Source organism: Lycorma delicatula, chromosome 1 (genome assembly GCF_047948215.1).
Source record: "Lycorma delicatula isolate Av1 chromosome 1, ASM4794821v1, whole genome shotgun sequence".
Lineage (NCBI taxonomy): Eukaryota > Metazoa > Arthropoda > Insecta > Hemiptera > Fulgoridae > Lycorma > Lycorma delicatula.
The window spans coordinates 317,751,369-317,776,770 of record NC_134455.1 but is presented as its reverse complement, the minus strand read 5'-3'; the positions used below and the strand labels follow the sequence as shown (position 1 = coordinate 317,776,770).

The following is a 25,402-nucleotide window of genomic DNA, read 5'->3' as shown; positions in this document are numbered from 1 at the left end:
ACATCCCTAACAATTTGTTTTACATATTCCAAGTGTTGCCTGCCTGCACAATTTTTCCCATGTACCTGTCCCTCCAATGTCAAAGCGAATATTCCAGGATGCCTTAAGATGTGGCATATAAGTCTGCCTCTTCTTTTAGCTGTATTTTTCCAAATGCTTCTTTCTTCATCAGTTTTCTGTAATACCTCTTCATTTGTCACTTTATCCACCCATTTTTTTTTTTTTACTTTTTTCTTAACAGTATTAACATTCTCCTGTAGCACCACATTTCAAAAGCTTATAATCTGTTCTTCTCAGGTACAGTGATCATCCAAATTTCACTTCCATATAAAGCTATACTGTAAACATATTTTGATGTAAGCAAATTATATTTCTGACTGAAAGCTTATTTCGCCCGTGCTATTTGGTGTTTTATATCACTCCTGCTTTATCCATCTTTAGTAATTCTATTTCCCTAATAATAAACTTCTACCTCCATAATTTTATTTCATCCTATTTTTTATATTCAGTGGTCCATCTACTTTATTTCTATTGCATTTCATTACTTTCGTTTTGTTCTTGTTTATTTTTATGTGATATTCTTGCATAGGACTTCATCTGTTTTTCTTTAATCTTCTTTCTACTATTAATCTGAGCATCAAAATTACTTCTCTTGTCCTTATACTTTTCCTGAAACCAAATTGGTCTTCTCCTGATACTTCTTCCATTCTCATCTCAATTCTTTTGTACAGAATTCTAGTTAAGATATTTGATGCATGAGTAGTTAAGCTAATTGTTCTGTATTTTTCACATTTATGCTCCTGCTTTCTTTGGTATCATGACAGTAACATTCTTTCTGAAGTCTGATGGAACATTCCCTTTTTCATAAATATTACTCACCAGTTTGTATAATCTATCTATCACTTTCTTGCCTGTACCGCGCATTAATTCTGCAGGTATCCCATCTATCCCAGGAGCCTTTCTCCCATTCATTCTTTAATGCTCTATTAAATTCAGATCTCAGGATTATCTCCCTTTTCATCCTCTTCTTCCTCTCTATCACCAGTTTGTAATTCATTTCCTCAGTATAACTCTTCAATATGTTCCACCCACCTATCTACCTTTTCTTTTGTGTTAGAAATCGGTGAACCATCTTTATTAAACACATTTTAACTTATGTAATACAAGATTCTCCTTAACTTTCCTTTATGTTCTTGTCTGTTTTACCAATGATTATTTCTCTTTACACTTCTGAACATTTATCTTAATCCACTGTTCTTTTGCTAATTTTATACTTTCACTGCTCATTCATCAGCTGCAATATATCCTCTGATAGCCGAGGTTTCTACCAGTTCTCTTTGTTCCACCTAAGTTCGCTTCTGCTGATTTAAGAATTTCCTTTTTAACATTCTTCTTATATATTTTCTACCTTATCCTTTTTACTCAGACTTCTTGTGATGTCCTCCCCAAAATCTTCACTGATTCATCTGGCACCTTTTCTTCAGCCTTTTAAACCCCAATCTACATTTCATTATCACTAAATAATGTTCACTATCCATTGATAGTGAACAATATGCTTTGCATATGCCTGGATATGCTTTGCAGTTGACAAGTTGATATCTAAATTTTTGTTTAACCATGATATAATCCATCTGATACCTTGCAGTATCGCCTGGTTTTTCCATGTGTATATTCTTCTATTATGATTTTTAAACTGGGTGTTGACAGTTACTAAATTATACTTCTTACAAAAACTCAAATAGTTGGTCTCCTCTTTCATTACTTTTGCTCAGCCTTTATTTACCCTCAATATTTTCTTCCATGCCATTTCCGATGCTTACATTCCAATCTCCAACTACTATTAAATTTTCATCCCCTTTTGTGTTTAATTGCTTTCTCAGTTTAGTATACATTAAAACTATCATTCAAATTAAAATTAATTTTATTTTTATTTCAGGATAGATAGATGCCTTAATAGAGTATGCAGCTTTTAATAAAATTTCTTAGCTCCTTAGTTAATTTTCTCTGATTCAGACTTCCTTTTTTCCATTATGAACGACATTAGAAATTGTCATAATGTTTTTGGTACTGCTTTTGTTTTGCTGTTACTATTTATTTTAGTAATTCTACTGTTAAATACTTATTGTTTTTTTAAACTTTCAACAACATGTTACTGTAAGCCTAAAATGGAAACATCAGCATCTTTCAGATTGATGTTCATTTTTGATATGTAAATGTTTTGAAGCATTTATTAACATTTGCAAATATTAGATTTATTTAAGATTTTATACATTGTATTAACTTGCATGTTATATTTTGTGGTGAAAAAAAGTGGTTAACATAGTTAACAAATTGCAACAAACCTAGATTGTTAAGTAACAGATTTCTCCAGTTAACACTGAAGCATTATTAAAAAGAACAAAAAAATAATGAAATAGGTTGTCCTGTGCTGTCTGCTGAAATTTAATTGGTACCAGATTTAAAAAAATTATATTTTTTTTATATGCTGTAGTGCTTATTTATTGGCTACTCTTTATAATTATTTTTCTGATTTGATTTTTCTAAAAATTTAGCTTTATTTCATCACACACACATTTTATAGAGTAGATGCAATAAAATAAACCTGTAGCACTATATAAAAAAAATAATTTTTTTTTACAATTAATTCTACTATATCTGTAGAGCTCAGAAGTTTGTTTCGGTACTTGTTTGTTAATGCACCGCCACTTTTTTCCTTTTTTGTTATGCAAGTTTGTCAAAAAACAATGTATTAAATATAGTAAACAAAAAATATCTCTTAGCAGGTAAAGTGAGTGTAGGTTTTGTTGTTTAAACCCACCGGGTTGGTCTAGTGGTTAACGCGTCTTCCCAAATCAGCTGATTTGGAAGTCGAGAGTTACAGCGTTCAAGTCCTAGTAAAGCCAGATATTTTTACATGGATTTGAATACTAGATCGTGGATACCGGTGTTCTTTGGTGGTTGGGTTTCAATTAACCACACATCTCAGGAACGGTCGAACTGAGAATGTACAAGACTACACTTCATTTACACTCATCCTCATTCATCCTCTGAAGAATTATCTAAACGGTAGTTATCGGAGGCTAAACAGGAAAAAGAAAGGAAAAGGTTTTGTTGTTTAGATTATGTTGATTCCCTGTACTGGCGAATTGTATGTATATCAATATAACCTAACCAAACATGAACTACACTCTCTTCTCTCACTAACCTCATCTGATTAGCATTAAATAGTGTATAATATGCATAATAGACAAGGTTAGTGAGCATAGGTTGTGTTTGGTTAGGTTATGTCGATATATGTACGATTCGTTAATACACAGAGTCAACATAATCTAAAGTATTTTGCAATTTTTATTTTTCATAAAAAATGTACCTTTTCCATCTTAAATAAATGTTATTCGTTTTCTTGTGAAATCTGAAGAAAAAAGTGGCGGTGCAATAATAAACAAGTACAGTTTGTTTATTTAATTTCTATTAAACCAGAACCAAGGAAAGAATAAATGTTGCAGACCAGTTAAAATTGGCACACAAACATTTTCACTTCTCCCTACAACTTTGGCATTTTTAAAAATATCACTTGATTTAAAAAAAAACTTGTTTGAGAAAGAATTTGTTGCTTAATTGAATAACTGATCAAGCTACACAGATATATTTCATTCCTTTATGTATTTTCATTAATAACACAAGAGTCGGCCCCAGTGAGATGCTATAAAGTCGCATGTTTTTTTTCAATATTTGAGTTGAATAAAACACGTGAAATATATAGTCTCAATACCTGTAGGTTTGGGAACTACAATAAAAAAAATCTGAAATCTATGTTGTGTTCAGTTTTAGAGTATTTATAAGTGGGTAATATCAGATTATGTTGAGTAAGTATCCTGAGAATTTCACACAAGTAATACCTTGTTGATCTGAATATCTTACCTCAAGATATGATATAGAAAAAAAAACAAGAAAACACACCCACACACATTTTATAAATTCTTTAATAAAATTAAATAAATTAAAATTGCATAACATAAATTAAAAATTATTTTTTAAAAGCAATTTTTTTAATAACCATACTGCTCTGTACCAGTACAAATTAATTTAGTAGATCAACTGTGCACAGAACAATTGAAATAGGATGACTTACCCAATTTTACTACATAACAGAAGCGCTTTTGCAAATTTGATTCGCATCATCAGTTGCATACATCATATATATATATATATATATATATATATTATAAAACCATTAAAAGCCTGCAATCCATAACACCAAATCTCCCAATCACTTATAATTTTATGTTAAAAATATTTTTAAAAACTGATTAAATTTAACTTATCATACTTTAAACCCATACAAAAATTTTAAAATCTTATTTAAATTAAAAGTTTTAAATTATAATCCCAACAAGAGATAAAAACATAAAAAAAAAATTTTTTTAATATAAAAATTGTTTAAAATTGCAGAGACCAATTAATTAAAATTAACCAAGTCAAATTAATAATAATAATACGGCAACCAATTTAATGTAAAACCACATGACATTTTTTGAAATGATCTAATAATGCACTTCTTTACTGCATAACTTTCATATAATTATACCAGTGCCTCTCTTTTTTATTTTTAATGAGTATATTATTCCTTATTTATTATTTTATTTATGTGGAACATGTAACAATCATATGAGTATTTTAATAATTTATTTCTGACTATTTCTATGGGTCTTTCCAATAAAGTTTTTACCATATTACCATACTCTAGGAATTTATCTTATAAATTTTTTCTTTCTTTTTTTTTCTATCAAGTAGATTTAATCTGGGTTCTGGAAAAATTCCATTCACACAACTTTTTCCAAAAAAATTTCTTTTGATGTATTAAAGTGATTGTTAAAAAGTTTGTAAGTGTAAATAAAAAGTGAAGTAAGCTAAACAGATTTTCACTTGCTTACGGCAGTTTCACATTGGCATTAAGTTCTGTTGTTATAAGTGTATAAGCATGTCTTTTTACCTAGAAAAAGTATAATAAATAACATTATCTCTAATGCAATGCTTTTGAGTTTAAGAAATTTTATGTTTAAGTTTTCAATAAATAATTGATTTTTTAATTTTCCAGGCTAGTGAGGTTGAAGAAACAATGAAAAGAATCCAATCGCATAAAGGTGTAGTTGGGACTATAGTTGTGAATTCAGAAGGTAATCTAAATCTGATAATGTGAAAATTTAATTTTGTCTTAATTTTTTTGAATTTATAGGAAAGTTAATGGTTGAAGCATTAAAAGTTCTAAATGCATTTCTTTCCTTACATCACACTTATTCTTTTCATAATATGATATTCAATTGCATGCATAAATCATATGAAAGTTGATACTGGGGTCAAATCATTTTTGTTTTCCAAAATTTAATTTCTCTTTTTTGTCTATGTTTCTCGTTCATAAAGGATCAGTAAAAAGTAATTGATAATATTATTAATTATAATAATATTATACAAGGTGACCCAGTAAAACCTTTCTCATTTTAAAGGCTAATAAAACAGTATTGCAGATAGAAACTTGTTTATTCAAAAACATAAAATGGTATTTAAAACAGTTTGTAATTACTTTGTCTGAAAATTGTGTCTGATAAATGTTGCCCATTGAAGATGATCTCTGAAAGCTATCACCCAATGTGTCATGTCTTGTGTAATAGTTGCTACCTCTGCTTGAATTGCTCTCTTGAGGTCATCAAGAGTATGGGTCCAATGTGTGTAAACCTTAAGATGGCAACCTTAAATCTAAAAAAAAATCTTAAAAAATCATTTGGGGTAAAGTCTGGTGAATTGGTTGGCCATGCAACATCATTGCATAATGATTTAAGATATCCTGAAAACAAGTCTCTTAGCACTGCCATTGATACCCCAGCGGTGTGTGCTGTAGTGCCATCTTGTTGGAATCACACATCAAGGTTATGCAGTCCAAGTTATGAAGTTGAATCATTAAGAAGTTCTAAAGCATGGTAACGTAATGGTGGGATATTACTGAACTGTTACACCCTCCTCTTCAAAAAAATTAGGTCCAATACTGCTATCTCTGTAAATTGCATAGAAAACAGTCACTTTATCAGAGTGCAATGGTATTATGTGCAGAAAGCTTTTTGCAATGTAATCACAGAACTGCTGCTTTTGAAAAACATTTCAACTGCATACGCATGATGAACTCCTGACCAAACCATAATGACGACTGAAAAAGATAGGAAGTGATGGGCAGAAGCAATGACCCCACTCCTCTTGCCACTTCACTGACAGCACTACGGCTAATCAAAAAGTGAGAGGTTTTATTAGGTCATGTTGTACATTAATTGGAAGAGTAGATTCAGGAAATTTTGCTACCTGTGATTTAAAAATTGTTGCTGCAGATCACACCCTCCTTCTACATTTTTCTTGCAGATTGTCTGCAAAAATTTCCACAACTCTTTGAACTATAAGTGTTGAATTCTTGACAATTTTTTTTTTCAATTCATCTTATCATATGCTGTGCAAAAATAGAGAGAATTCTCATGGCCATTAATCATTTCTTGAATGGTTCTTTTTTATGACTGCAGTTTCAAATTTTGTAACATACACTAGGTTCTGATGAACTAATTCCTGTGTATGGATGATTTTTGCAGTTCTAACTATTTATGGTCTTCTGAGAGGTTTTTTCATTTAGAACCGAACCAGAACAAATTTTTTTACTCATAAAAAAATTGAGATATAACTTTGTGCACTATGGCTATTAAAATTCACTCACCTTGTGTTGTTGATATTGATTTATTTTTAATGAAAACTCGACACAGGAGACTTGATTGTTCATATCCTACTAAAAAACCATCCTTGTGACTATGAATATGAACTCTTTAAAACTTATTACACGCTATAGCTATTTCCTTAGCACAGTGTAACTGTTATAGTACAAATTTATTTTGCTATTTTTGACTTCTTTTATCTTTATAGAAAAATTTCTGAATGGAACAATAATATTTTGTCTAACCTGAATTTATTGCACTAGGTTGAAAATTAGCTAAGATATTTTAAAGTTCATAAGCATGATTTTTATCCTGAAGGAAAATTTGTTGATCATAAATTACATATGAGCTTTGTTATTTTAGTTTATATAAATGAATAATGTAATGAAAATATTTTTTTTCTTTCTATAAAAAAATAAGAACTTAGTCTAGTTTGTTAATATTTCATTTTTAGTTAAGAATAATATTAATATTAACTTTAATGGCTGCATTAATCTCATCTTTGATTTATTACTAAACTTACATGGCTTTAAAATCATGTGTAAATTTTGATTGTATGAAATTTGATTACTTTTTTGTTATGTGGACACAGGAGTTTTAGAGTTTCTTATTGGGTTTCATCTTTGTACAGCAATTACTGATCAGTTCAACTGATGAATACCACTCTAATTTAAATATAGGTGTAGTCAGTCATAATTTAATTTGAATTTTATTAATTCAGATTATCAAGTAATTAAAATAATTAATTTAATGTAATATGAAGATTTCAAAAGAAGATTAAGATATAATTTGAAAAATTAATGCTGGTTGTTATATTTTGTGAAATGTGATGATCTATAACTTAAATATTTTTAATATTATTTATGTACTAGTAAAGTGTTGCTACAGTATGTATTTTAGATGTTCGTGGCTTTTGAGGTTTTATCGTTATTATTTAATCAGCAAGTTGTTGTTTTGTGAAGTAGTTTTATGAAGTGATTTCTTTACTGATATTTGTTTTAGGTATACCTATTAAAACGACTATGGACAATACAACAACAGTCCAATATGCTGGCTTAATTAGTCAACTGTCAGATAAAGCACGAAGTGTTGTACGTGATCTAGATCCTACAAATGATTTAACCTTTTTAAGAATACGCTCCAAGAAACATGAAATAATGGTTGCACCTGGTAAGTTCATTTTCCATTAAACGGCCTGATTACTTTTCTAATTATAATTAGATAGGTATTGCAACTGAGGAAACAGTTAGGATAGGATTTTAAGTACATAAGTGCATTTTGGAAAGTTCTAAAGAAAAAACATTCCTATGACGTTTTTGAAGAATTGAAGTATCCTGTTTGGAAAATAAGTTATATAATTAATTTGAGAGTGTTTGTCCTGTAGTAAATGCTGTGCTTTGCATGTTATTGAGTAGTGTAATCTTGTCATTCCAGTAAACCATTTTGCTGACTTAACATTTGTATACCTACTGACCAATTATCTTAAAAATTTGTGAACCAGTTAATTTGATAGTTGCCTCATTTCTCCCTTCTCCTCTAGGCAATTGAATTTCAACTTACTTTTTTGAACTTGTTATAGTTGTTATGCAAGTAAATTCTCATTTGGTTATAGACAAATCTTCAAAATGAGTTTTGTTGTTTTTTTTATTTTTGTATTTTAGATTCAATTTGGATTAGTGTAAAAGATGAATACTATATTACTACATTTTGAAAAGGAGTTGCAAGAGATAATTATAAATTACATAGCAATCCATTATCCTAGATCTTAAAAACTGCAACTGAAGTACAAATCAGTACTTGCTACAAGTACAAATCAGATATGCTACCTTAATAGCTAATATGATGTTTAGTATTTACACTGCTCACTGTGTATGGTTTGCTCTTGTACTTATAGTGTAGCTGTTAATTTGTTAGTCATTTCTAGGATTAAGATTGTAAGCCAAAACATGGCAAGTGTGTGGAGTTATTTGTTCAGCATAATGAAGGAAATTGATATGAAATAGCAACTGAAAAAAACAGAATTGCAGCATTTAATTTAATGACTTACAAAAATCTAATCTCTAAATGTGGGTTCAATGTTGGCATTTTATCCATATTTACATTATTTGAATTTAAAAAGTGCTGTTTTCTTGGTACTGCTAGCTGTAGTGGATGGAACCTTCAGGTTTTATGGGATATGTCTTGCCCAACGCCTACTTCTGTTTCAGAGCTGGCAGATCCTTTTCAGAATTTTGTCACTCTGGTGGCAATTAATTATATGTATTGCTCATTAAAGTTTAGAAAGCTTAGTTAATTTGCCGAGTAAGGTCAGCAACTGCCTTCTTGCTGACTACAATGTTCTGCCGTTTTATACTAGCCTCACCAATGTGTAATTAGCAATGTCAACTACTGTACATCTATGTGTTTACATTTTCTAAACTCTTGTTATTTGGGAGTTTGTTTTGAAGTGTGTAGTTTACTTTTATAAAAACTATTTATTATAGCAGCAATATTGGTAATAATTTGAATAATATATTTTCCTAAGTTTATAGAAGAATTGCTGGAATTGTTTTTGTAATTTAAATGTGGGTGTAAGGAAGTAAATATCAGAATAAAAGCTGGTATGCAAGATTTTCATTTACATGAATTGTTAGAAAAAAATAAGATTTTAAAATTATATTCTTCAAAAAATGTTTTCTTATCTAAAGATTTTACTTAGACAGCTAATGATTATTACTGAGAGCTATCACTTAAAGAAATTTCCAAAACATTAAAATTCTATAGAACTAAATAGTAGTTTATTTATGGAAATGAGAAATGATAAAATTTTCAGGTTTTGGTTTTTGATAAGGTATTATTTGCTGTTTCATTTTTTTGGCATTGTGGGGGTATTTTAGTGACCATTTAAACTTACTGTTTGTTTATTGTGCTGATGATTTTGTACAATGTCAAGTGGAACCTTTTCTCTTGATTAATCATTCTAATATACATAGCACAATATAAGGTAACAGTTTTACAGTAGGTAGTAGGAAGCATGACACTAGTTGTTCTTACAATCTGTTGCTCGTTTTAAGAACACTCCTATCAGTTTGAGTTGAGTTACATTTAAACAATACCATACTTTACATCAATTATTCATTCTAGCCCATTAAGTTTTATCTGGCCATGGCATATTTCGAGTATACTTACGTGCCAGGAGGAGAGCTGATGACCCCTTTTGCCTATCTTGTGGAGAGCTCGACACACTGGAACATGTGTTCGACTGCCGGATGTGTGGGCTGCTGTGAGTTGGTGACTGGGCCCCTTACAGTTGATACAATCATAGACTGTTTGTTACCAGTGGCAGAGAGGTTTCATGTGACAACTGACTTTGTGACAAGGATACTCAAACACAAAGTTAGGGAGGATGAGGTGACAATGGGTTGAGGGACAGCCTCCTGCGGAGTTGCTGTTTGTCTGCTTGCATAGATGGGCAGCAGAGGTGAGTACTCCCTCATCCCTTCGCGAAAAAGACCAAGACCTGGTGTGAGTGTCCTACACAGGGTGCTCTCACTAGACATTGGCGTCAAGACCGACTCCCGGCTTCTGGGGTGAGGTCTAGGAATAACATAGTCGGGCTTGGAGACCCCGCCCTAGGGGTTAGAGGCAGGGAATGAAAAGATCTAACTGGCAGGCTGACCTGTCAGACTAGACATATGGCCAGCGGACAGGGAGGCCATTTGCATAGACAACCCCCTGGGCTGTGCTTTGCTTTGTTGTGGATCTGGTCTGGGGGGGGTAGGGTGAAAAAAAATACAATACTTTTTTTTACATTAGTTATTCATTGTAGCCTATTAGAAAACATTTTAGAGGGAAAGAAAATAAATATGAATAGATTGCTGATACAAAAGGAGTTTTAACATTTTCTTTCCCATGTTAAACCAGATGTAATAATTTACAGTGTCTGGTCTAAATAGGGTAATTCTGTTGGCTGTTAGCTGGCAATTTTTTACAGAGTTTAGTAGTACAGAATGTTTACATTCAACTTCCATTCTCATTGTTGGTTCTTTATTTGATTTTTTTGGTTGTTGAATGATTTCAGTGATAAATGTGTGTTTTGTGGTTAAATTTACATGGTGAAAGAGTGGATTCACTTAAAAATTCATAGTAAAACATGCATTTGAGGTGCCCCTCAAAAAATAAATTAAAGAACCAACAATCAAAACGGCGGTTGAATGTAAGCATATTTTTTCACGGTTTTAATCATTACATTAAATAAAACTTCAAAATACATTTTGAATCAAATAAAAATACATTAAAGAACAGCTGCTTTCAGTGATGAATGTATGTTTATGTTAAATTTACATGTTGAAAGAGTTGAGTTACTGAAAAATTCATAGTAATTCATGTGTTTGAGATGCCCCATTTTTTTTCTTTACATTACATAAAACTTCAATCTATCTTTCACATACATTAAAGAAGAAAAAAACAACTGGCTAGGTTTTTAACCACTTCACTACTGTATGCTGTGACTGTTGCCTTAAACTGTTCTGCTGTACCGGTGTGGTGAGATATCTAGTGAAAATTATCTTACATAAGTTGTATGTAATGTGTAAATAATATATACCAGTGATTATCAAACTTATTTCTTTTACCGCCCCCTTTGAAAATCAATTATTTTTCAGCGCCCCCCCATTTTTTATACACCCCTAAAACTTAAAAACCACAATTTCATTACTTTAATTAATTTAGTTACATTAGTCGGTTCTGATGTTTAAACTTACTTTCTAAACTACAAAATTTTTACCAGTGAGAGCAAATAAAACCCAACTTTATAATATTAATAATATATTTTAATCAAATTAAAAGAAACAATATAAATATGTAATCAGTTTACGTTTTTATACTAATCTAATGAGATGGATGAATTTGATGATATTTAGTAAGTTTGTTGATATCAGGTTCGATTTTACTCAAAAACAGTCGTAAGTCGCCGCGTTTGGTAACTTGCAAATGATTTCTCTTTTTAGTAAACCGCTTGTCACAGCGCTAAATCCACGTTCACACAAATATGACAATGGGAATGCTATCAAAAATCGTTCAACGATTGACCACAATCCAGGGTACAACTGCGGAATTGACTTTTGTAGCCAAAATTGTTGGTAGCCATTTTTGTATTTGATTTTTATTTCCTAGTTCGTTGTCAGTTCTATAAGTTCTTCTTCCAACTGGGGTGATATTGCTATGTTGACATTTGAAAAAGGATCTAACACCCAGTCTGGTATTTCCAATTTCAAAATGTCCTGGAATCTTTCAATGAAATCACTGTGAAGATTTTCCAAATGTTGGCAGTAGACGAGCAAGTCGTCGTTGTTGCAGGCTACTGATAAATTGGGAAAATTATGGAACTCACGTCTGCCGATATTCTTCTTGTGTAAGAGCAGCTTGGCTACGAAAGCAACGACGACATTTTTTGTTTTTATTAAGTTAAAGTCATCGCCTTGAAGTTGGAGATTCATATCATTAAGCAATGTATAAAGGTCTGTCAGGTATGCGATATCATTCTTTGATGTGATGAGGTTTTCGCGCAATTCTGTGTCTTTGTTTTCCAAGAACTCTATGTCAGAGTCATACAGATTGTAAAAACGAGTCAGACAATTTCCTTTTGATAGCCAACGCACTTCTGTGTGAAAGATCAATCTGTTGAAATCTTCATCATTATCAACACAAAGTTGATTAAATAATCTTGTCATTTAAAGAGTTGTTTTGGATTTTATTGACTGCTCTGATGACATGTTGCAATGATTGAAATAGTCGTTCACTTAAATTTCTACTAAATGCTGTCGGATGTATAACGCAATGTACAGCAAGCACATCAGGAATTTTGTTTTTTAAGTACGATATGAAGCCTTTTTGACACCCCGTCATAGCTGGAGCACCACCTGCAACAGCTGATATAATATTCTTCAACGGAATTCCTTTTTCATCACAAAACTTTTCCAGTGTTTTAAATACGGTTTCTCCTTTCATGTCTGTCTCTAAATTTCTAGCAAATAAAAGTTCTTGACATATTTTTTCAACTTTAATAAATCTCACGTAAGACAACAACAATGCTTCATTAGTTGGTAAAGTGGACTCATCCAACTGAATTGAAAATTTACTAGTCTTCAGATGATTGCACAATGACTTTTCAATGTTTTCAGCCATTTCATCAATTCGTCTTTGGACAGAACTATTGCTCAAAGGAATTTTTTGAATTATATCTGCCGCCGGTTTATGAAGCGCAGTAGTTATAACTTCTTTTATCGCCGGCAAAATTAACGTTTCTCCGATGGTGTGTGGTTTACCTGTTTGAACAATTAGCAGAGAGATATTGTATGAAGCTCGAAGTCAGTCATCATCTTGCTTAGCAGCCATCGAAAAAAGTTTTGATACACTTGGCTGAGCATTATGCTTCTTTTCCAGATCTTGAAAATAGGCTACATTTTTGTCCTTCTTATCCGGATGCATTTTATTCAAATGATCTTGAAGTCTTGAAGGCTTCATCGCTTTGTTTGAAAATGTTTTTGAACAAAGAAGGCACAAAGGCAAAGAGGGTTTGTCGAATTTTCTATGAATCCATATTTAATATATTCTACACTGTATTGCTGTTTCTTCTTTTTTGCTTCCGACATGGCTTTGTTTTCAAAAATATGTAAATAAAGTGTTGAACTTAAATACTTGTTTAAAGATAGCACGCGAAACCACAAATGAAAATATAAGAAAAATTACAATCTTTTATATAGGATTTAAATACAGCAAGTAATGACAGGAATAAGACAAACATGCACAAACTTGTTTATCTCTTTCGACGCACAATCGTACTGAGCAAGTATCGATGAACCAGCCGATTTCTACCGGATTGCACCAATCAGAATTACCAAAATACATTGCTATTTTATTGTACTAATTTATTAGAACGAAACTATTTTTGTTGAATATCTTTCTCATTTATATAAGATAAGATTCTCATTATAAGATAATTAAAATTTTATATTTCGACTAGTAAATAATACTACTAATACTAATAACTTATTTAACTACGGAAAATAAATTAATATCATTTCGTATTATAGATAAATATGGGTAATTTTTCATAGAATTTTAGTTTATAATTTAGAACTGGTTCAAATAAAAACCGCCGCCTAAGCCAGCGTTTTTATTATTTGTAATATTTATAATTTATAGAAATAGTAAACGATGTTTACAATAAGCGAACTGTTTAGGCTTACTATACTATTTGACACTGGACGGTAATGGGTTAATTGTAAAAAAAATTTTCTAACACAACTTTTTGAACAATAATTATATACGTATTTCCATTTTATATAAAAATGATGATTCTTACATCAGTAATTTCTTATAAAATGCTAGGAAAATATTGTAATATGCACTTATGTTAAAAACAAGAAAGAAAGTAAAGAAAACTCAATTTATGTTAGTTTACGTATGTATAATATTTTAAAACTCTGCATGGTAGTTTTTTTCCTAATGTTTAAAATAATTTCTGGTGCAATGTAATTAAGGTAAAATTGCTCTAATTTTTTAAATCATCGATCATGTTCCTTTATCCGCAGAAACTTGTTACAACTTGATTACGTACGGTGTGCGGGCTATCCTACGAAATCTATGTTAAGTATTTTAAGTTTTTATAACATCATACAGGGTAGAAATATAAACTAATTTTCGTTATTGTGTAGTAGGTGGTTTTTAATTTTAGTGAAATTTAAAATACTATATAAAGTAAATGAAATTACAAATTATACATCGCCCCCCTAGCCCACATCAACGCCCCCATTTTTTCTGGGCCCCTTAACGCCCCTCTCTAGGTTTCAAACGCCCCCAAGGGGGCGTTATCCCCTACTTTGAGAAAGACTGATATATACAATGAGTGTTAACAGCAATACCGTATGGTTACAACTGTTTATATTAGACGTGTTTGTTTAACGTTAGTTTCTTTTCCTGTTGTACTCTGTGCCAAGTACACAAAGAAAGAGTGTTCCGAATGGCCAAGTCATGGATAGTAAGACAAAAATCTATGAATGGCTTGAAAGTTCCAAGAGATCGCAGAACGAACAGAGTTCTCGCATCAAAAAATAAGAAAAAATCCACATGCTTTGTGGATTACTTTAAAGAGCCGTGCCTGCTGTAGAGGTACAACAAACACCAACCTAGGGGACAGCATGCAGTCAAGCATATGTATATCTATATATGTCTCTTTTATTTTATACATATGTCATTTTTATATATAAAAATATATTTAGAATCTCTTCCTGTTTATTTTTATTTATATATATTTTTTATAATTACTTATGTATATTATTGAAAATTACATTATCTAAATAGTAGTGACCTTAGTCATAACATAAATTAAAATATTATTTTCAAAAAATAATCATTCTTAATCAGAAATCAAAAACTATGAAATTTGAACGAGTTAAATTATCAAATGATTCTAACCATTCTGACCGTAATAATATAGTATTCTCTTATAAAAATTTATCTAACAAATACAATTTAATTACATTCTTAGACAACATACAAAGTGATATTTAACAGTTACATAAGAAGTATTCTCCCAATGAATTTAATATTAAATTAAACTGTGAATATGCAAAAAACATTATTTTCATTTCTTCCCCAAAAGAAATTTTTAAAGATGTCAAGCTAGAAAATATAAAACATTTTGTTGAAATTAAATCTGTTTTCACTGAGCAGTATTTTGAATTGAAACAAAAACTAAAAAAAAAGATATTTCTGTTTCTGATTTGTTATTGTGTGTTGAAATTCCAGATAAAAAACATGCATTAGTGAATCTTTAATAAAACAACCATGGAATGTTAGTAATAAAAATCTTATACATATTTATGAATTTTTAAGGTATTTTTTTTTTTAGATAAGGTACTTAGTGATGTAAAATGTCAAACAGAAAAATATAAAGGAAACAATATTAAATATTATATTGTTGTTGTAGTTGAGATAAAGAAGTGTGTAGATAATCATTGTAATTTCTATAAAGTCAATTTACATAGTAGCACTCACTATGCGTTAAATGTTTGTGAAAATCAAACCAATTTGAACGAACAGTATTTAGAAGCATATGAAAAAATTAATGAATCTTTCGAAAGGTTTATTCAAATGGGTAGCAGTTGGGTTATGAATAAAATATTGAGATTGGAAGTTTCAGTATCAAAATTCGATTCACTTTATGGTGGAAACAGTACATATTTACCATTACCGAAAGCTTTATTTAATAAATCTGCTGTAATAAATCTAAAGAATGACAATCAAAAATGTTTCTTGTGGTTTATTCTAGCCCACCTATTTCCTCAAAATAGAGATCATTATCATGTTTCATTCTATAAAAAATTTGAAACTCATTTAAACATGAAAGGAATAAAGTATCCTATTTGTGTAAAAGATATTGATATATTTGAAGCTCAAAACCTTGATATTGGTGTAAACATGTTATGTTATGATATCAAACATGATTATGATGAATCATTTAAGTCTAATGATGTATATTTAAAATGTGCAAACCTAAAAATTGTGATTTGGTTGTTATTATTAACCGATCTTATTCTAAATCAATCTCATTATACTCTAATTAAACATGAAAAATGGATATAACAGCTTATCTAGACTGTTGGGTGATAGGAATAAAGTTGTAGTAAATCTGTATATTGTTCCTATTGTTTTAAAATCTTGAACTAGTGAAAAGGAAGTGAAAAAAAAGACTCAAAATACATATTGAAGATTGCAAAAGAGGAAAGGTTGAGAGAATTAGAAATCCAAACGAATGGATTGGTGTTGGAGAGAAACATAGACATGGTAATATAGTATCATGTAGAGATTATTCTTCAACGTTACGCGTACCTTTTGTTATGCAGATTTTGAATCATTTATCATTCCAAATTATTTCATGAATTCTAAACCAACCTCTAGTTATACAACAAAAACAGACACTCATAAACCATCTGGATATTATGTTATAGTAAATGAAAATGGATGTGTTGTAGAAGTAAAATTATTCAGAGTTCAAACAGATAATGATAAAGTGGTTGAAAAGTTTCTCAGTGATTTATGTGAAAAATATAAGTATTTTGATAAGGAATTATAAAAAAGAATATTCTTAACTCTATGACCTCAGAAGATGATGAAAAATTTCAAAAAGAGACTAAATGTGTTATATGTGGCGATGTGCTAGTCAACGAGAAACCTATAAGACACCATTCTTATACTAGTGTAGATTTATAGGAGCTGCACATGAAAATTGCAATTTAAATTTTAAACATATACCATATACACTGGTTGTATTTCATAACCTAAGGGGTTATGATTCACATCACATCGTATTGGCGATGGATGAGTTAAAAGATAAATTTGAAGTTTCTTGTTTAGCAAACAATAGTGAAAAGCTTATAACTATAACACTCAAGAATGAAATATCACATCGATTTGTAGATTCATATCAATTTCTATCTTATAGTCTTGTTTAACTGGTCCTAAGTTTATTTGATGCTAGTTGTAAACTGACATTTAAAGAAATAAAAACGTCATTGTTTAAAACAACATACTCACAGTTTTGAAACGATATACTAAAAAATCATGATGAAAACAATAAAGATAGAGCCGTATTGAACTTGTTAATTCAACAAAAAGATGTTTATCCATATTCATATATTAATTCAGCATCTGTTTTCGATGATACACAACTACCGCCCATCATTTTATGATGATTTAAAGAGAAAAACACATCTCTGAATTGGATTATAATCATGCACAAAACGTTTAGAATCGTTTTAAAATTAACACGCTCGGTGAATACCATGATTTCTATATATGAAATTGGACATCATGCTGTTGGCTGATGTATTTGAGAGTTTTCATTATAAAATGATGGAAATAAACAATTTAGATCCATTTCAATATATATCTGCTGTGTATTTATCATGGTTAGCTGCTCTCAAGGCTACGAAAGTGCAATTATAACTCGTTACAGATCTTGATAAGTATTTGTTTTTTAAAAACAGTATTCGCGGCAGCGTATCAGTGATTCCCAACCGTTATGCTGCTGCAAACAATCCGATTCACGATGAAATTTATGATATAAATAAACCAACAAAAATAATTAAATATGATGTTTAATCTCTTTATGGAAAGTATATGATGGAGTCATTGCCTGTTGATGGATTCAGATGGTGTGACGAAAACCAAATTAAATATTTGCTAAGCAACCTAAACGATGTGAAGGATGATGCAGAGACTGGTTATATTCTAGAAGTTGATCTATCATATCCTAAACACCTACACGAATCGTATAGAGATTATCCACTTGCGCCACATTATCCACTTTGGAAGATAAACACAAATACGTTCTACATTACAGAATGTTAAAATTGTATCTTCAACAGGGTTTGATGTTGTTGAAAATACATAGAGCTGTTTGTTTTATTAATTATCCTTGGATGAGATTATGTTGAGAAAAATTTCCGTGTGTGGTTCCATTCAAAAGATGAGATTGAAAAAACTTTATTAACTATTAATCAACAGAGTGTATGGAAAAACTATTGAAAATGTAAGAAAACAAATCGATATGCATTTGAGCAATGACAAATCAAGATTTTAAAAATTAAAAGTGAGGCCCTAGAGTAAAAAATCATTATATTTACGAAAAAAGTATTGTACTTAAACAAACCCATATATGTGGGTTTAACAGTAAAAGATTTGACAAAATTGATCATGTTTGATTATTATTACAATCATTTTTTACGTAGTTACGATCATAAAAATATAAAAAATTATAATGACAGATACAGATTTGTTACTATACTCAATTATACCCAAAGATGAACATTTTGACCAATCCTGGGGATGAGAAATATTTAGATCAAAAGATGCAAATGTTTACATATTGATTAAATACAATATAGGTCATTTAAAAGATGAAATGAAGGGGAAACTATCTATGAATTTGTCGGGTTAAGAGCTAAAATGTATTCCTTACTTTGGGGAAGAAATGAATATGGTTTAAAATATGGTTTTTATCATATATTTAATAAAGATCATGTTAGATCACAAACAACTGTATAAAGATTGTTTGTTAATAGAAATGTTTTGATATTCTTCATCAAAATCATTATTTAGTTTTTATAATCAAATTTACTTGATTGATTAATGTAAAAAAGCTCTCTCTCCATATGATGATAAAAGATTCTTGCTAGAAAACAATATACATTCACTGCCGTAAGGTCATGAAAAAATCCATGAAGATATGGTGAAAAGAAGAAAAAAAATAGTCTAATTGCCATTGAATTTTTATTTTGTTTCGTTACAAATACTACAACTAGATCATTTTTTTTTTTTTTTTTTTACCATGACGCGACAACATTCTAAATCTACACGAATCATTGTCTAATAGATTCATCTTGATGCAGAACATCAGTACTGCTTGCAAACTCTATATCATGATAACTCTGTCCATTAGACATTTTTTCAAACCCTTATAAATTATATAAAGATCTGTCAATTAATTTGATTCAAATGTAATCGTGTAAGATTATTAAATCGTTGCGGTAAAAATATTTTCCCAAAACCTTCAGCTGCGATAATTGATACACCATTTTTTGCATTTGCAAAACTCCATTTTTCAATTCTATATTTCCAATTGCTCTTCATTTCATTAATATTTTTAATGTTGTTGCTATAATTTAAACTATTCAATTTCTCGAAATTATCATATTTTTATAAATTATATAAAAAATAACAATATTTTAAATCAACATTTTATTGTTGTTAAAAATTGTCGTTTTAGTTATAGATTAACAAAATGAGTTTAATGGATGTATGTTATGAACAAATCAAAGATTTATTCATAAGGTATTTTAAGCTTAATTATTGAAATGAATATGGGGGTTTTTAACGCAACAAAGTTATGTCAAGATGGTGGGAAAGAGTTTAAACATCAAAACCAACAATCTAAAGAGCTATTACAATATATCTTATCGGTCTGGATCCGGACTGCTGAAATAATGTCTAAAGTTACGGGTGGTAATTGCGAAATCAAAGAGGAATCATTTTGGTACAGCGATTGATATTGATAATTTAAAACAATTAGATAGTTTATATGAAAAGCACTTTATGAAATTGTAATGTTCATTCAAGTTGAGGTAATACATTTTTTAATACGTTGTTATTTTTTCTTTGATATAGACACAATGTCAGTTAAAGCTGATTTAGCAAAAGAAGGCCAGCCAGGTGTAATTATCAAACACTAGAAATTAAGAGCTTAAATGGCATATACCACAGTGACCTTGCTAGAATGCTTTCTCATTCCAGGTTCAATAAGGGTTATAAATATTTGTTGATTGTTATTAATTGTTTTACTAAATTCGCGTACACTGTACTGTTAAAGAAAAAAACAGGCAAAGAAGTCATGTCCGCTTTACGACCGATATTCAAAAAGTGTAAAATGAATCATTTTCAAACTGATCAGGGAAAGGAATTTTATAATCCGGAAGTGAAAGCCCTGTTGAAACAATACAAAATAAATCATTATTCCTCCTATTTTGATAAAAAAGCTGCCATAGTTGAATGCTTCAACAAAATGTTGAAAATGAAAATGTGGACAAAATTTACAGAACAGGGAAGCTACAAGTGTTTTGATATGCTACAAATGTTAGTAGATGAATACAGTGATACTGAGCATTCAGCTATAAAATTTAAACTGTAAGATGTAAATAAGATTAATGAAGCGCAAATGTTAGCAAATCTAAACAAAAAATATGGTAGGAAAAAGTGGATTGCAAAAATTAAATTTAATTTGGTGATTATGTTCACATAAGCAAACATAAAGAAGTATTCGAAACTTTTATATGGGTTATTTACTGAATTGGACAAATGAAATATTCAAAATAGATACAATGCATGCTGAATCTCTACCTGTTTCTATCAACATGAATTTCAAAAACCTAAGCACAAGGATGCATTTCAAATTGAGAAAATAATTAAACGAAAAGGTGACAAGGTGTATGTAAAATGGCTAGGATACAATAAAAGTTACAATTCATGGATAGATTAGAGTGATGTTGAATGAACATCAAACACCACAATACTTTATTAATGTAGATTTTTTAATCTTTTATATATAGTTATAGAGATGAAGCTTTGTATTAATGAATAATAATGTTGGTGTAGAATTAGTAGAAGGGTTAGACGTTTTTTTATAAAGATGGATTGGGTTATTTCCTTCATATTTTAAATTTGAATATTCATTCTTTCCAGTAGAAGAACCATTTTAATTCTAAACACATATACATCTAAAATTAAAGTTTAAGTAGTTTGTTGATTATTCCTCAAGAAGATTTTGATTTTACAGATGGAGTTAATTTTAAAATAAAATTTCATCATAAATGGTTGTATAAATGCATTAGTTGAATGTTATTTATATGATTCACAGATACTAGATGATACACAGATACACAAAACTTTATCAAAAATATCCTCCCTTTTTTATCCAATTAGTAGAGTCGATGTATGTCTATGAACATGTTGTTCTTGTTAGTAGGCGAATAGATTATTGATTTTCAATTTTAAACATCTCATATAAAGATGTATGATGAAGGTACAACAGAAACCTAAACTTACCATTGGAAATGCAATATTAGGGTGTGGTATATCACCCAAATGAAATAGATATGGTTCTTTGTTACCAAATCTTATAAAATGCATTATGTGCGGCCCCTCAAACTATGGCAAAACAATGTTGTTTTTCATCTTTTAATTCACAAAAATGGATTACGCTTTAAACATTTGTACATTTTTTCAAAATCCCTTCATCAACCGTTGTATAGAGAATTATCTGAATTGTTGCAGTTAAATCCAGAACTCTGTCATTATGAATGTAGTGAAAACAATCAGCTTCCACAGCCAGAAGCGATCGAACCTTATTCTATAATGATTTTTGAGAATGCAATCAAAGAAAAACAAAGCAGTATCAGTGATTACTTTGCTAGAGGTTGTCATAATAAAATAGATTGATTTTATTCAGTGCAAACGTATTCTAAAATATGAAAACAACTGATACAAGACAATTGTAGTTTTTTAATATTATTCAGACAAGATTGTTTAAATTTATAACACATTTACAATCAACATGTAAATGTTGACATGTCATTTGATGATTTTAAATCATATTGTGAACACGTTTGGAACATCAACCATTATGGTTTTCTTGTTATCGATAAAGATTCTGATAAAAATAAAAGGTCTATAGAAACGATATCAATAAATTTTTAATTGTTGATTGAACACTGATCAAATGCAGCATCTAATGCAAATAAACTAATTGTTTGAATTTTTCTTTTTTTTTCTAATAGAGACATACATGAAAACGAGAAACAAATGGTTGAAATTGATAAGCGTAATAAAGCTTCTAAATGTAAACATGCAGCATCTGTGATGGGCTTGGCCGAAGGAAATGCATTATTTGTTAAACGGCTTAAACCGATCATAGATCCTGTACAAGAAATTATTGAAAAACTAGATAAACCAAAACAAACCCTACAACCTTCTCTCTTTACCTATATCTATCTATACCTATATCTCGTGATTTGAGTGATAAATTGACGGCTCATCAAATTGATGCTGTTAAAGTACATCAAGATTTTCAAGATACAATCTCTGCCCAGTTAGAAGGACATTAAAAAAGATGTGAACAACAAAAAGGTTTGTTGGCACAAGATTCAGATTATGATGAAGACGATATAGCCTCTTCAACAATTTTATCTCAACAAACAACATTACCATCTGAACAAACTCAAAGTGCATAAGAATGTGAAGAACTCCTTAAGTTTGAAAAATATACAGATATTTTGGTAGAAACTCCATTTTCTGGAACACAGAGTAAAGATGTTATAAAATCGTATTCAGAAATGTTAAAAACAGCATCAAAAGTATCATTGGATCATATATATGGTGTGAAATATGATAAAAATACAGACACAAGCACTTTGGGTAACACACTAAAATTGAATTTATAGACTGTAAAATCCACTTGATGCTGCTAACAATTGGTGATGCTTGGTAAAATGCAACATCTGGTATTTTAGAGTTACTTATGGTGAAATGTTGAAACAAACTAGTGTGCATTTGACAGATCCTGGCACCATAAATACGAATAAATCTTCTAAATATAACAAAATGATTAGAAGGCTTTTTCCTCCAAAATGAACAAATAGGTCTGTTTCACCATATAAAACACCATCCACAGCTTATAGCGGTAGTGGACTTAATTGTATGCTTAATTTAATTATAATCCAGTCTATTCATATTGGGATAATCCAAACAGATTAGTAGATCGATTGTATACACTTACAGGCGAATACGACTCTGGAAACAAGATCATTTCGAATGAAATCATATCCATAATTAAAGAATAGAAAGACGTTGAATTCTAATAGATTATTTGATTTTATTATATGTCACGATTAAGATTAGGTCGTGAAGGAGAAGCTGGAAAAGGAAAACAAAGACCACCAGGAATAGGGTTTTCATTAACACTAGATGGCCACTATATTACAAAAAATCAGATTGTGTAATGTATCTGATCCAATTGATGACGATGATGATGCGGTGAATTTAAAACTAGCTAAATATATATTTAACCATCTAAATAAAAAATTCAAAGGACCACAAGGCTCAGCAGGGGTAGGCTTTTCATTGATGTCCAAAGGCAGTTGTGATATAAAAAAACATAGATTCTGTAATGTATCTGATCTAGTTGATGACAATGATGTGTTGAATTTTAAACGGGTAAAACAAATGTTTAACGAATATGCAGACACTGTATGAAAGGTTTTGTAGGTTTAGAAAGATTAAATCTGACGATATCAGACTACGATGTAACCATTAAAACTTATATAGAGAATGAAAAACTGAAGGCTGCAGATGGAACTGTAAACTTTATGAAAGATGCATTCAAGCCACTTAAAACAAAAATTGAAAAGTATATAGATGATGAGTTAAATGGTCGCGTTACAGAAGATCTCTTGAATGCTAACATCATGACACATTTAGAAAATAAAATGCAAGAGATTAAATCTATGGTTGCAGAAATTATTTGCAAAAATGAAAAGACAAAATTAAAAATAATTGATGATGGCCAACACTGTTCCAAGTGTTGAACAGAATAAAAAGAATAAATTCTGTTTCGCATTTTATAATGATGTCAAAAAATATGAAAATAATAATTATGAGTTAACTAAAAAACATTACATAAACATACCGACAGATAGTAATGAAATTGAAAGTATTGCTGAATATGTACAGGTGAAATGAGAAAAATTAAAAAAAAAACATTTCCTTGAAGGCAAACAGCAATACATTACAGACTGAAATTAAAAGCATCGTATGGATAGATTTTTCAGTTGAAGATTGTAGTATCGGTAGTCTGTTGTTACGGAGCGAGAATTCTCAAACCAAATGAAACACACATGTCAGGTCGAATGATAAATATAGCTCCTGTAAATGTAATGCATGTAAAATGTAATATTTTTTCGGGTATTTATAAAAATGAAAAGCAAGATCATATTTTGTATCATTTCCCGTTAAATCTAGATCCGGGGATATGATTGAAGATATCCACCTTGTATTGACTTTGTAGCTGTAGATGCGAGAGAAATTTATTATTTATTAATAATAGTTAACTGATAAAAATGATAATTTATTAAATCTACCGATGAACGAGTGAGCATGTTGTTAGTATTGACATAATGTAAATAAACTATTCTAACTGAATTTTTATTTCGCTATAAATAGCAAAATAATAAATTTCTTATAAAAATGTCTTTTATATCTGCTAGTGATGATGGGTATTTTTGTTAAAAAATGTTACAAATTAACCAAAGAAAGCATTAAGTTAAAATCTCTAGGATTTGAAATTTATAGTGGAGGAAAATTAAAACCAATACATTATTAAAATGAAAAATTATAATGCTTTTATATAGATTCCATAATGAATTTAAATGTTCAAAAAGTCGCGCGTTGGATTATATGTTAACATATAAACAATACTACAACCATTATCCACTTAATAATTTGAAATAATAATATATTTTAATTTGATATTAAAATACCAATAAATCAATCAGATGTGTGTAATGTTCCAGGCGATAGTTTTCTGCTTGTTCCAGGAAAGCTTGTAGGTGGAAACGGGATAAAATCGACAACTTCAGAATTAGTTAATTTTGCAGGTGCATTTTTATTCGATGAGATAGAGTATAATATTAACACTCTTTCAATGACAAATTCTTTAATTTCATCATCTGAAAGAGCTGGATGGGTTAAGTAAGGGTAACAATAAATTAGATATGGATGATGATGGTAATTTTACATTACGTATACCATAATATATATATAATATAATGTAATATTATATATATGGTATTATGTTTACCGTTATCAATGTTGATAACGGTTGAAATCGTATGGGTTGTACCATATTTAAAAACAATGCCTGAATATCAATTGGAATTGGTTAAATTGAGAGATAAAAATAAAGAGTGCGTATGAAGTTTAAAAATTGGGAACTGATGAAAATTCAGCACTTCCTCAAACAAATTCTTTGATAGGGAATGTGACAACATCGTCACAATTACATAAAC

General features: G+C 30.0%; 1 protein-coding gene across 1 annotated transcript in view; it reads left to right on the top strand.

Annotated features, from left to right (window-relative positions):
• robl (dynein light chain roadblock) overlaps window positions 1-25,402 on the top strand; it is a 32,170-nt gene that overhangs the window by 2,124 nt on the left and 4,644 nt on the right. The window contains exons 2-3 of the mRNA XM_075354940.1: window positions 5,099-5,177; window positions 7,746-7,913. Coding sequence (XP_075211055.1) covers window positions 5,099-5,177; window positions 7,746-7,913 — 247 coding nt within the window. The remainder of the gene's footprint in view (window positions 1-5,098; window positions 5,178-7,745; window positions 7,914-25,402) is intronic.